Consider the following 15,170-nt stretch of genomic DNA (forward strand, 5'->3'; position numbering starts at 1 on the left):
CACTATGACCTTTCACCTCAGACCGAGCAGACACACCGCTCCTCAGGACCCTCACTATGACCTTTCACCTCAGACCGAGCAGGCACACTGCTCCTCAGGACCCTCACTATGACCTTTCACCTCAGACCGAGCAGGCACACCCTCTCCCCAGGACCCTCACTATGACCTTTCACCTCAGACCGAGCAGGCACACCCTCTCCCTAGGACTCCTCACTATGACCTTTCACCTCAGACCGAGCAGGCACACCCTCTCCCTAGGACTCCTCACTATGACCTTTCACCTCAGACCGAGCAGACACACCGCTCCTCAGGACCCTCACTATGACCTTTCACCTCAGACCGAGCAGACACACCGCTCCTCAGGACCCTCACTATGACCTTTCACCTCAGACCGAGCAGGCACACCCTCTCCCCAGGACCCTCACTATGACCTTTCACCTCAGACCGAGCAGGCACACCGCTCCTCAGGACCCTCACTATGACCTTTCACCTCAGACCGAGCAGGCACACCGCTCCTCAGGACCCTCACTATGACCTTTCACCTCAGACTGAGCAGACACACCGCTCCTCAGGACCCTCACTATGACCTTTCACCTCAGACCGAGCAGGCACACCCTCTCCTTAGGACTCCTCACTATGACCTTTCACCTCAGACCGAGCAGACACACCGCTCCTCAGGACCCTCACTATGACCTTTCACCTCAGACCGAGCAGGCACACCGCTCCTCAGGACCCTCACTATGACCTTTCACCTCAGACCGAGCAGGCACACCGCTCCTCAGGACCCTCACTATGACCTTTCACCTCAGACCGAGCAGACACACCGCTCCTCAGGACCCTCACTATGACCTTTCACCTCAGACCGAGCAGACACACCGCTCCTCAGGACCCTCACTATGACCTTTCACCTCAGACCGAGCAGGCACACCGCTCCTCAGGACCCTCACTATGACCTTTCACCTCAGACCGAGCAGACACACCGCTCCTCAGGACCCTCACTATGACCTTTCACCTCAGACCGAGCAGACACACCGCTCCTCAGAACCCTCACTATGACCTTTCACCTCAGACCGAGCAGGCACACCCTCTCCCTAGGACTCCTCACTATGACCTTTCACCTCAGACCGAGCAGACACACCGCTCCTCAGGACCCTCACTATGACCTTTCACCTCAGACCGAGCAGGCACACCGCTCCTCAGGACCCTCACTATGACCTTTCACCTCAGACCGAGCAGACACACCGCTCCTCAGGACCCTCACTATGACCTTTCACCTCAGACCGAGCAGGCACACCGCTCCTCAGGACCCTCACTATGACCTTTCACCTCAGACCGAGCAGACACACCGCTCCTCAGGACCCTCACTATGACCTTTCACCTCAGACCGAGCAGACACACCGCTCCTCAGGACCCTCACTATGACCTTTCACCTCAGACCGAGCAGGCACACCCTCTCCCTCGGACTCCTCACTATGACCTTTCACCTCAGACCGAGCAGGCACACCGCTCCTCAGGACCCTCACTATGACCTTTCACCTCAGACCGAGCAGGCACACCGCTCCTCAGGACCCTCACTATGACCTTTCACCTCAGACCGAGCAGACACACCGCTCCTCAGGACCCTCACTATGACCTTTCACCTCAGACCGAGCAGACACACCGCTCCTCAGGACCCTCACTATGACCTTTCACCTCAGACCGAGCAGGCACACCCTCTCCCTAGGACTCCTCACTATGACCTTTCACCTCAGACCGAGCAGGCACACCGCTCCTCAGGACCCTCACTATGACCTTTCACCTCAGACCGAGCAGGCACACCCTCTCCCCAGGACCCTCACTATGACCTTTCACCTCAGACCGAGCAGGCACACCGCTCCTCAGGACTCCTCACTATGACCTTTCACCTCAGACCGAGCAGGCACACCTTCTCCCTAGGACTCCTCACTATGACCTTTCACCTCAGACCGAGCAGGCACACCTTCTCCCTAGGACTCCTCACTATGACCTTTCACCTCAGACCGAGCAGGCACACCTTCTCCCTAGGACTCCTCACTATGACCTTTCACCTCAGACCGAGCAGGCACACCGCTCCTCAGGACCCTCACTATGACCTTTCACCTCAGACCGAGCAGACACACCGCTCCTCAGGACCCTCACTATGACCTTTCACCTCAGACCGAGCAGGCACACCGCTCCTCAGGACCCTCACTATGACCTTTCACCTCAGACCGAGCAGACACACCGCTCCTCAGGACCCTCACTATGACCTTTCACCTCAGACCGAGCAGACACACCGCTCCTCAGGACCCTCACTATGACCTTTCACCTCAGACCGAGCAGGCACACCCTCTCCCTAGGACTCCTCACTATGACCTTTCACCTCAGACCGAGCAGGCACACCGCTCCTCAGGACCCTCACTATGACCTTTCACCTCAGACCGAGCAGGCACACCCTCTCCCCAGGACCCTCACTATGACCTTTCACCTCAGACCGAGCAGGCACACCGCTCCTCAGGACTCCTCACTATGACCTTTCACCTCAGACCGAGCAGGCACACCTTCTCCCTAGGACTCCTCACTATGACCTTTCACCTCAGACCGAGCAGGCACACCTTCTCCCTAGGACTCCTCACTATGACCTTTCACCTCAGACCGAGCAGGCACACCTTCTCCCTAGGACTCCTCACTATGACCTTTCACCTCAGACCGAGCAGGCACACCTTCTCCCTAGGACTCCTCACTATGACCTTTCACCTCAGACCGAGCAGGCACACCGCTCCTCAGGACCCTCACTATGACCTTTCACCTCAGACCGAGCAGACACACCGCTCCTCAGGACCCTCACTATGACCTTTCACCTCAGACCGAGCAGGCACACCCTCTCCCTAGGACTCCTCACTATGACCTTTCACCTCAGACCGAGCAGGCACACCCTCTCCCTAGGACTCCTCACTATGACCTTTCACCTCAGACCGAGCAGACACACCGCTCCTCAGGACCCTCACTATGACCTTTCACCTCAGACCGAGCAGGCACACCGCTCCTCAGGACCCTCACTATGACCTTTCACCTCAGACCGAGCAGACACACCGCTCCTCAGGACCCTCACTATGACCTTTCACCTCAGACCGAGCAGGCACACCCTCTCCCTAGGACTCCTCACTATGACCTTTCACCTCAGACCGAGCAGGCACACCCTCTCCCTAGGACTCCTCACTATGACCTTTCACCTCAGACCGAGTAGGCACACCTTCTCCCTAGGACTCCTCACTATGACCTTTCACCTCAGACCGAGCAGACACACCGCTCCTCAGGACCCTCACTATGACCTTTCACCTCAGACCGAGCAGGCAAACCGCTCCTCAGGACCCTCACTATGACCTTTCACCTCAGACCGAGCAGGCACACTGCTCCTCAGGACCCTCACTATGACCTTTCACCTCAGACCGAGCAGACACACCGCTCCTCAGGACCCTCACTATGACCTTTCACCTCAGACCGAGCAGGCACACTGCTCCTCAGGACCCTCACTATGACCTTTCACCTCAGACCGAGCAGGCACACCCTCTCCCCAGGACCCTCACTATGACCTTTCACCTCAGACCGAGCAGGCACACCCTCTCCCTAGGACTCCTCACTATGACCTTTCACCTCAGACCGAGCAGGCACACCCTCTCCCTAGGACTCCTCACTATGACCTTTCACCTCAGACCGAGCAGGCACACCCTCTCCCTAGGACTCCTCACTATGACCTTTCACCTCAGACCGAGCAGGCACACCGCTCCTCAGGACCCTCACTGTGACCTTTCACCTCAGACCGAGCAGACACACCGCTCCTCAGGACCCTCACTATGACCTTTCACCTCAGACCGAGCAGACACACCGCTCCTCAGGACCCTCACTATGACCTTTCACCTCAGACCGAGCAGACACACCGCTCCTCAGGACCCTCACTATGACCTTTCACCTCAGACCGAGCAGGCACACCCTCTCCCTAGGACTCCTCACTATGACCTTTCACCTCAGACCGAGCAGACACACCGCTCCTCAGGACCCTCACTATGACCTTTCACCTCAGACCGAGCAGGCACACCCTCTCCCTAGTACTCCTCACTATGACCTTTCACCTCAGACCGAGCAGACACACCGCTCCTCAGGACCCTCACTATGACCTTTCACCTCAGACCGAGCAGGCACACCGCTCCTCAGGACCCTCACTATGACCTTTCACCTCAGACCGAGCAGACACACCGCTCCTCAGGACCCTCACTATGACCTTTCACCTCAGACCGAGCAGGCACACCGTTCCTCAGGACCCTCACTATGACCTTTCACCTCAGACCGAGCAGACACACCGCTCCTCAGGACCCTCACTATGACCTTTCACCTCAGACCGAGCAGACACACCGCTCCTCAGGACCCTCACTATGACCTTTCACCTCAGACCGAGCAGGCACACCCTCTCCCTAGGACTCCTCACTATGACCTTTCATTTCAGACCGAGCAGGCACACCGCTCCTCAGGACCCTCACTATGACCTTTCACCTCAGACCGAGCAGGCACACCCTCTCCCCAGGACCCTCACTATGACCTTTCACCTCAGACCGAGCAGGCACACCGCTCCTCAGGACTCCTCACTATGACCTTTCACCTCAGACCGAGCAGGCACACCTTCTCCCTAGGACTCCTCACTATGACCTTTCACCTCAGACCGAGCAGGCACACCTTCTCCCTAGGACTCCTCACTATGACCTTTCACCTCAGACCGAGCAGGCACACCTTCTCCCTAGGACTCCTCACTATGACCTTTCACCTCAGACCGAGCAGGCACACCTTCTCCCTAGGACTCCTCACTATGACCTTTCACCTCAGACCGAGCAGGCACACCGCTCCTCAGGACCCTCACTATGACCTTTCACCTCAGACCGAGCAGACACACCGCTCCTCAGGACCCTCACTATGACCTTTCACCTCAGACCGAGCAGGCACACCGCTCCTCAGGACCCTCACTATGACCTTTCACCTCAGACCGAGCAGACACACCGCTCCTCAGGACCCTCACTATGACCTTTCACCTCAGACCGAGCAGGCACACCGCTCCTCAGGACCCTCACTATGACCTTTCACCTCAGACCGAGCAGGCACACCCTCTCCCTAGGACTCCTCACTATGACCTTTCACCTCAGACCGAGCAGGCACACCCTCTCCCTAGGACTCCTCACTATGACCTTTCACCTCAGACCGAGCAGGCACACCCTCTCCCCAGGACCCTCACTATGACCTTTCACCTCAGACCGAGCAGACACAGCCACTCCCCAGGACTCCTCACTATGACCTTTCACCTCAGACCGAGCAGGCACACCCTCTCCCCAGGACCCTCACTATGACCTTTCACCTCAGACCGAGCAGACACAGCCACTCCCCAGGACTCCTCACTATGACCTTTCACCTCAGACCGAGCAGGCACACCGCTCCTCAGGACCCTCACTATGACCTTTCACCTCAGACCGAGCAGACACACCGCTCCTCAGGACCCTCACTATGACCTTTCACCTCAGACCGAGCAGGCACACCACTCCTCAGGACCCTCACTATGACCTTTCACCTCAGACCGAGCAGACACACCGCTCCTCAGGACCCTCACTATGACCTTTCACCTCAGACCGAGCAGGCACACCGCTCCTCAGGACCCTCACTATGACCTTTCACCTCAGACCGAGCAGGCACACCGCTCCTCAGGACCCTCACTATGACCTTTCACCTCAGACCGAGCAGGCACACCACTCCTCAGGACCCTCACTATGACCTTTCACCTCAGACCGAGCAGACACACCGCTCCCCAGGACTCCTCACTATGACCTTTCACCTCAGACCGAGCAGGCACACCCTCTCCCTAGGACTCCTCACTATGACCTTTCACCTCAGACCGAGCAGGCACACCGCTCCCCAGGACTCCTCACTATGACCTTTCACCTCAGACCGAGCAGGCACACCCTCTCCCTAGGACTCCTCACTATGACCTTTCACCTCAGACCGAGCAGGCACACCTTCTCCCTAGGACTCCTCACTATGACCTTTCACCTCAGACCGAGCAGGCACACCGCTCCTCAGGACCCTCACTATGACCTTTCACCTCAGACCGAGCAGACACACCGCTCCTCAGGACCCTCACTATGACCTTTCACCTCAGACCGAGCAGGCACACCCTCTCCCTAGGACTCCTCACTATGACCTTTCACCTCAGACCGAGCAGGCACACCCTCTCCCTAGGACTCCTCACTATGACCTTTCACCTCAGACCGAGCAGGCACACCGCTCCTCAGGACCCTCACTATGACCTTTCACCTCAGACCGAGCAGACACACCGCTCCTCAGGACCCTCACTATGACCTTTCACCTCAGACCGAGTAGGCACACCGCTCCTCAGGACTCCTCACTATGACCTTTCACCTCAGACCGAGCAGGCACACCGCTCCTCAGGACCCTCACTATGACCTTTCACCTCAGACCGAGCAGGCACACCGCTCCTCAGGACCCTCACTATGACCTTTCACCTCAGACCGAGCAGGCACACCCTCTCCCCAGGACCCTCACTATGACCTTTCACCTCAGACCGAGCAGACACACCGCTCCTCAGGACCCTCACTATGACCTTTCACCTCAGACCGAGCAGGCACACCGCTCCTCAGGACCCTCACTATGACCTTTCACCTCAGACCGAGCAGGCACACCGCTCCTCAGGACCCTCACTATGACCTTTCACCTCAGACCGAGCAGGCACACCCTCTCCCTAGGACTCCTCACTATGACCTTTCACCTCTGACCGAGCAGGCACACCGCTCCTCAGGACCCTCACTATGACCTTTCACCTCAGACCCAGCAGGCACACCGCACCCCAGGACTCCTCACTATGACCTTTCACCTCAGACCGAGCAGACACACCGCTCCCCAGGACTCCTCACTATGACCTTTCACCTCAGACCGAGCAGGCACACCGCTCCTCAGGACCCTCACTATGACCTTTCACCTCAGACCGAGCAGGCACACCCTCTCCCCAGGACTCCTCACTATGACGCGTCTGGGCGCTGATGGGGGCGCTTGTTATAATGATGCCCTGCAGAAAAGGGCAGCTGCGCTATGCCTTCTGGGACACGTAGTCCCTTTTTGACAGAGTTAAATGAAACCTGAGTTTGTGTCCGGGGTTGTTTCCTAAACTGAAGTGGAGGGCTCACCTTGTCAAGGCAACAGACCTTCAGGAGGCGCTGGGGGGCGCCACTGATGCGTGAAAGGAGAGCGCAGGCGTGCACTGTGCAGTCACTGGTTGAAGACGTTCAGAGTTTGGTTGCAACAATGAGAAAAGAAAGAACATATACTTTTCGGACTGGCTAGCGAATATGCAACAGCAGAGTAGACGGCTGAGAGAAGTGTGGCTCAATGGTTAGAGCGTCAGACCCTGATGCAGAGGTCTAGCCCGGGACCAGGGTTCAATTCCCGCCTCGGCGGGTCTTGGGCTCAAAATTCCCCGGACCTGATAATTCTCTCCTCGGTGCCTATTCCAATCATGGGTCCCACTCTGCAACTCTGGGCAATAGCTTGCTTAATCTCCACAACGGCCCCCACAACGCTAAGGATGCCTGGCCTCCACCTTGGGGGTGCCCAGAAGTGGACACCTCACAGGGAAAGCCAGGATGGGTTCCACAGCGGTATTCGTACAAGCGCCTTGAGACCCTTGCGGGTGAGTAGTGCGCTATACAAGTATCAATTTACAATTTACATTTACGGCTATCTCGCTTGACCTTAATTGGTCCCTGAGCTTCTTTCCCTGGACCAGGGGGTCTCGGACTCGTTGATTGGAAACAGGTCTCGTCTCCTCTGGGAGCCTGTCCACACGATCAAGAGATTGAATTAAATCCGTATCCACTGATTGGAGATCCGCCTTACTTCAAGGAACCAGGCAGAGTAGACGTCCATCAGAAACATGGATTCCGGATCAACTGGAAAAAAATCCAGCTTTGCTCCAATTCACGATCTGGAATTTATAGGAGACAGACAGACAGACAGACAGACAGAGAACGGGTCCTCTTCTGGAGCTCGCACTTGTAAAAATACAGAGGAACATTTTCATCTCTCCAGGATCAGGGTCAATCCCAAGCAAGAGACCGCCTTCAAGTTTAGGGGGATTTGATTCAGAGATGACGGATGGGAACTCCTCTGAAGACACAGACGCCGAAGATGATCACGACAGATGCCAGTGGTAACGCTTGGAGAATAAATGAATGAATGAATGCACATTTTAAAAAGCGCATAGATACTTCTACAAGGAGCGTCCCAGCGCTATGATGGGCTCCATGGAACACCAGAGCAGGTGGTCCCACAATGCAGAATCTTTCTTTTGAGCTGAAAGAGATGGAAGCTGTCAGACAAGCCCTTCGGGGGTGTCCAACTCAGAGTCAGGGGGGCTCAAATTGTGATGAGAAAGAATGCTCTATGTGATGATGAAATAGTACATAAGCATCAGACGGAGGAGGGGTCTTCTGTCCTAGGGCTTGCTGAGGGCGCTAAGTTACATTGATTGTCTAAACGGCAAAGAACATTTTCTATCCCTTTCTTCACTTCACATAGGAATGGAGAATGTGGTGGTAGCCAAAGAAAATACCCTCTCTCCGATTTTGATAATGATTTTCCTTTCTGCCCCCTCTTATCTTTACTTACTTTACTTTGAAGTTGCGCGTAGCGCATAGCTACCCAACAGGGTTTCCCAGCACTTGGCAATCAAAGGGCAGAAACCAAAGTCAAAAGAGCCAGGTTTTTAGAAGTTTATAAAAAACACAGAGGGATTGACAAGCTCTCAGAGAGTCAGGGAGCAAATTCCATAGTTTGGGACCCAGATAAGAGAAGGACTCTCGCCCTGTCGAGCCCCCCTGAATCTGGGACCAGTGGAAAGATGCAGATCGCTTGAACGAAGGGGTCTCCTGGGGCAGTAGGGTGACACCAAGGATCTGAGATAGAGTGGACCCTTGTTCCACATGGCCTCATGCATGAAACATAAGGCGTTTCATTGGACTTGCTTCTCAATGGAGGGCCAGTGAAGGACGCGTAAGAGATTAGAGGCAGAGGAGGGCTTGGGGAGATGGACCAGCAGCCGAGCAGCCGCATTGAGGGCTACCTGAAGGCGTCTCTTTGTTCCCTCTTCTTCTTCAGGTGGGGTGGGATCAGCAGCGGGTGCTTCCTTTATTTCCTTCTTCTATCCTCTGTTCCGACTCAGGCTGTCCTGTTGCATCTTCCGGTTCTTGGTTTGTAGGATGGCAGGGGAGGCCTTCAGAGGAAACGATTATCTAAAGGTTTGGCTTTGGTGGTCGAAGCTTCTAGCAAACCTTGCCCTCTCCTCTCTCACTCTCACCGACCACCTTTCCCGCAGAGGTGTTTTAGGAATGATTGTCCTGTGATGAAGTGAGCATTCCTTCTTTTCTTCAGGAGGGATTTTCCATGGGTCTGGCAGTTGCTACCCTGAGGCTTTAATGGGCTCCTTTTAAAGCATTCCAGGTTACTTGGAGTTTTTTTTTCTCTTACTACAGCTTTGTGTTTTTACATTTCTCAAAATCTCCTCTTCTCTAGATCTTCTGTCAAGGGTTTGGCTCCTGAATGGGGTCTTCTGATACTTGATGCTCTCCAAAAGAATCCCTTTCAACCTTTGGATTTTATTTCCATGCAGTGTTTAACCCCAAACATGTTCTTTCTTTTAGCCATTATTTTGATAGAAGGTTAGGAGACCTCGGTTCTCGCTCTCAGGTCTATTCTGAAAGTGTTTCCTGATAGACCGAGTTCCGCCTGTTCTTTGCACCAACGGCGTATTCCTTGCTTCATTTAGCACAGGTGGTCCTTCTGCCCACGTTTGTCCTTAACTCTTTTTCTCCAGAAGCCCTGAAATGTTAGATGTGAGAGGAGCTGTTTTACTTCATTTCAGGCGGGTTTCCCCTTCCAGCCAGGAGCTCTCTTTATTATTTGTGGCCCTGCAAGAAATCTAAAACCTTCCATCTCTTCTTTGAATAGGTAGGTGCACCCCTCGATGGCGGCAGCACACAAAGAAAATAATTTGGGTTGTACAGGGCAGATTGAAGATAAGTCACCCAGAGGCAAGGCATCTTGTTGGGAGGAGGTCCACAGGGCTTCCATCCTGGAGATATGCAGGGAAGCCCATTGGCCTGGCCCCTCAGCACTTGTGAAGCACAGGCAGACACGAGGTGACACTGATTACAGTGGTTTGGGTTCCAAAGTGCTTTCTGCCGTGGTATCATGGGGACGCAGTCTCTATAGCAACTCTCAATAACGTTTTCACAAGTTGTTGATGTCCTTACTTCTTCGCGTGCTTGACCCAAAGCGCCTTGGCTTGTGCATTACCCAACAAAAAAAAAAATTGAAACATTTTGTGGCAGAAAAGGTGACGTCACAGATAATTACAAGCGATTTCATTACTCTGACTCCTTTCTTCCTCGACCCAGTGTCCGGGGAGAAGCGATAGAGTCGAAGGCCATTTTTTATATGAAATGATCTATGTGTAATTGTAGCATGTTCTCCCACAGAGTGAGGAAGAGCTGAGTTACTCACTGGGTGTTTTTCATCATCCTCTGCATTTCCCACACTGGTGACTCTACTGCTTCTTACACTGGTGACACTACTGCTGCTCACACTGGTGACACTACTGCTTCTCATACCTGTGACGCTGCTGCTTCCCACACCGGTGATACTACTGCTTCTCACACTGGTGACACTACTGCTTCTCACACTGGTGACACTACTGCTTCTCATACCTGTGACGCTGCTGCTTCCCACACCGGTGATACTACTGCTTCTCACACTGGTGACACTACTGCTTCTCACACTGGTGACACTACTGCTTCTCATACCTGTGACGCTACTGCTTCTCACACTGGTGACTCTACTGCTTCTACCACTGGTGACACTACTGCTGCTCACACTGGTGACTCTACTGCTTCTCATACCTGTGACGCTGCTGCTTCCCACACCGGTGATACTACTGCTTCTCACACTGGTGACACTACTGCTTCTCACACCTGTGACGCTACTGCTTCCCACACTGGTGACTCTGCTGCTTCTTACACTAGTGACGCTACTGCTTCTCACACTGGTGACTCTACTGCTTCTCACACCTGTGACACTACTGCTTCCCACACTGGTGACTCTACTGCTTCTCACACCTGTGACGCTACTGCTTCTCATACCTGTGACTCTACTGCTTCTCACACCTGTGACGCTACTGCTTCCCACACTGGTGACTCTACTGCTTCCCACACTGGTGACTCTGCTGCTTCTTACACTAGTGACGCTACTGCTTCTCACACTGGTGACTCTACTGCTTCTCACACCTGTGACGCTACTGCTTCCCACACTGGTGACTCTGCTGCTTCTTACACTGGTGACTCTACTGCTTCTACCACTGGTGACTCTGCTGCTTCTCACACTGGTGACACTACTGCTTCTCACACTGGTGACTCTACTGCTTCTCACACCTGTGACGCTACTGCTTCCCACACTGGTGACTCTGCTGCTTCTTACACTGGTGACTCTACTGCTTCTACCACTGGTGACTCTGCTGCTTCTCACACTGGTGACACTACTGCTTCTCACACTGGTGACACTACTGCTTCTCATACCTGTGACGCTGCTGCTTCTCACACTGGTGACTCTACTGCTTCTCACACCTGTGACGCTACTGCTTCCCACACTGGTGACTCTACTGCTTCTCACACCTGTGACGCTACTGCTTCTTACACTGGTGACTCTACTGCTTCCCACACTGGTGACTCTGCTGCTTCTCACACTGGTGACTCTACTGCTTCTCATACCTGTGACGCTGCTGCTTCCCACACCGGTGATACTACTGCTTCTCACACTGGTGACTCTACTGCTTCTCACACCTGTGACGCTACTGCTTCCCACACTGGTGACTCTGCTGCTTCTCACACTGGTGACTCTACTGCTTCTCACACCTGTGACGCTACTGCTTCCCACACTGGTGACTCTGCTGCTTCTCACACCTGTGACGCTACTGCTTCTCATACCTGTGACGCTGCTGCTTCTCACACTGGTGACTCTACTGCTTCTCACACCTGTGACGCTACTGCTTCCCACACTGGTGACTCTACTGCTTCTCACACTGGTGACACTACTGCTTCCCACACTGGTGACTCTACTGCTTCCCACACTAGTGACACTACTGCTTCCCACACTGGTGACTCTACTGCTTCTCACACTGGTGACACTACTGCTTCTCACACTGGTGACTCTACTGCTTCTCATACCTGTGACGCTGCTGCTTCCCACACTGGTGACTCTACTGCTTCTACCACTGGTGACTCTACTGCTTCTCACACTAGTGACGCTACTGCTTCTTACACTGGTGACTCTACTGCTTCCCACACTGGTGACTCTGCTGCTTCTCACACTGGTGACTCTACTGCTTCTCATACCTGTGACGCTGCTGCTTCCCACACCGGTGATACTACTGCTTCCCACACTGGTGACTCTACTGCTTCTCACACCTGTGACGCTACTGCTTCCCACACTGGTGACTCTGCTGCTTCTCACACCTGTGACGCTACTGCTTCCCACACTGGTGACTCTACTGCTTCCCACACTAGTGACACTACTGCTTCCCACACTGGTGACTCTACTGCTTCTCACACTGGTGACACTACTGCTTCTCACACTGGTGACTCTACTGCTTCTCATACCTGTGACGCTGCTGCTTCCCACACTGGTGACTCTACTGCTTCTTACACTGGTGACACTACTGCTTCTCACACTGGTGACTCTACTGCTTCTCACACTGGTGACTCTACTGCTTCTCACACTGGTGACTCTACTGCTTCTCATACCTGTGACGCTGCTGCTTCCCACACTGGTGACTCTACTGCTTCTTACACTGGTGACACTACTGCTTCTCACACTGGTGACTCTACTGCTTCCCACACTGGTGACTCTACTGCTTCCCACACTAGTGACACTACTGCTTCCCACACTGGTGACTCTACTGCTTCTCACACTGGTGACACTACTGCTTCTCACACTGGTGACTCTACTGCTTCTCATACCTGTGACGCTACTGCTTCCCACACTGGTGACTCTACTGCTTCTCATACCTGTGACTCTACTGCTTCTCACACTGGTGACACTACTGCTTCTCACACTAGTGACGCTACTGCTTCTTACACTGGTGACTCTACTGCTTCCCACACTGGTGACTCTACTGCTTCTTACACTGGTGACTCTACTGCTTCTCACACCTGTGACGCTACTGCTTCTCACACTGGTGACTCTGCTGCTTCTCACACTGGTGACACTACTGCTTCTCATACCTGTGACTCTACTGCTTCCCACACTGGTGACTCTACTGCTTCTCACACCTGTGACGCTACTGCTTCCCACACTGGTGACTCTGCTGCTTCTCACACCTGTGACGCTACTGCTTCCCACACTGGTGACTCTACTGCTTCTCACACCTGTGACGCTACTGCTTCCCACACTGGTGACTCTACTGCTTCTCACACTGGTGACTCTACTGCTTCCCACACTGGTGACTCTACTGCTTCTCACACTAGTGACACTACTGCTTCTCACACCTGTGACGCTACTGCTTCCCACACTGGTGACTCTACTGCTTCTCACACCTGTGACGCTACTGCTTCCCACACTGGTGACTCTACTGCTTCCCACACTGGTGACTCTACTGCTTCTCACACTGGTGACGCTACTGCTTCTTACACTGGTGACACTACTGCTTCTCATACCTGTGACGCTACTGCTTCCCACACTGGTGACTCTACTGCTTCTTACACTGGTGACGCTACTGCTTCTTACACTGGTGACGCTACTGCTTCTCATACCTGTGACGCTGCTGCTTCCCACACTGGTGACTCTACTGCTTCTTACACTGGTGACTCTACTGCTTCTCATACCTGTGACTCTACTGCTTATCACACTGGTGACTCTACTGCTTCTCACACCTGTGACGCTACTGCTTCCCACACTGGTGACCCTACTGCTTCTCATGCTGGTGACACTACTGCTTCTCATACCTGTGACGCTACTGCTTCCCACACTGGTGACTCTACTGCTTCTCACACCTGTGACGCTACTGCTTCCCACACTGGTGACTCTACTGCTTCTCACACTGGTGACTCTACTGCTTCTTACACTGGTGACACTACTGCTTCTCATACCTGTGACGCTACTGCTTCCCACACTGGTGACTCTACTGCTTCTCACACCTGTGACGCTACTGCTTCCCACACTGGTGACTCTACTGCTTCTCACACCTGTGACGCTACTGCTTCCCACACTGGTGACTCTACTGCTTCTCACACTGGTGACTCTACTGCTTCCCACACTGGTGACTCTACTGCTTCTCACACCTGTGACGCTACTGCTTCTTACACTGGTGACGCTACTGCTTCTCACACTAGTGACTCTACTGCTTCTACCACTGGTGACACTACTGCTGCTCACACTGGTGACTCTACTGCTTCTCATACCTGTGACGCTGCTGCTTCCCACACCGGTGATACTACTGCTTCTCACACTGGTGACTCTACTGCTTCTCACACCTGTGACGCTACTGCTTCCCACACTGGTGACTCTGCTGCTTCTTACACTAGTGACGCTACTGCTTCTCACACTGGTGACTCTACTGCTTCTCACACCTGTGACGCTACTGCTTCCCACACTGGTGACTCTGCTGCTTCTTACACTGGTGACTCTACTGCTTCTCATACCTGTGACGCTGCTGCTTCTCACACTGGTGACTCTACTGCTTCTCACACCTGTGACGCTACTGCTTCCCACACTGGTGACTCTACTGCTTCTCACACCTGTGACGCTACTGCTTCTTACACTGGTGACTCTACTGCTTCCCACACTGGTGACTCTGCTGCTTCTCACACTGGTGACTCTACTGCTTCTCATACCTGTGACGCTGCTGCTTCCCACACCGGTGATACTACTGCTTCTCACACTGGTGACTCTACTGCTTCTCACACCTGTGACGCTACTGCTTCCCACACTGGTGACTCTGCTGCTTCTCACACTGGTGACTCTACTGCTTCTCACACCTGTGACGCTACTGCTTCCCACACTGGTGACTCTGCTGCTTC

The 15,170-nt window shown here is 54.0% G+C and overlaps 1 protein-coding gene across 1 annotated transcript in view; it reads left to right on the plus strand.

The window, feature by feature from the left end:
* The window catches only part of LOC144790961 (uncharacterized), a 100,133-nt gene that overhangs the window by 53,524 nt on the left and 31,439 nt on the right, over positions 1-15,170 (plus strand). Inside the window, exon 2 of the mRNA XM_078665579.1 lies at positions 14,406-14,511. Within this exon, the coding sequence (XP_078521705.1) occupies positions 14,406-14,511 (106 nt within the window). The remainder of the gene's footprint in view (positions 1-14,405; positions 14,512-15,170) is intronic.

The sequence above is a fragment of the Lissotriton helveticus genome, chromosome 11 (assembly GCF_964261635.1).
Source record: "Lissotriton helveticus chromosome 11, aLisHel1.1, whole genome shotgun sequence".
NCBI lineage: Eukaryota > Metazoa > Chordata > Amphibia > Caudata > Salamandridae > Lissotriton > Lissotriton helveticus.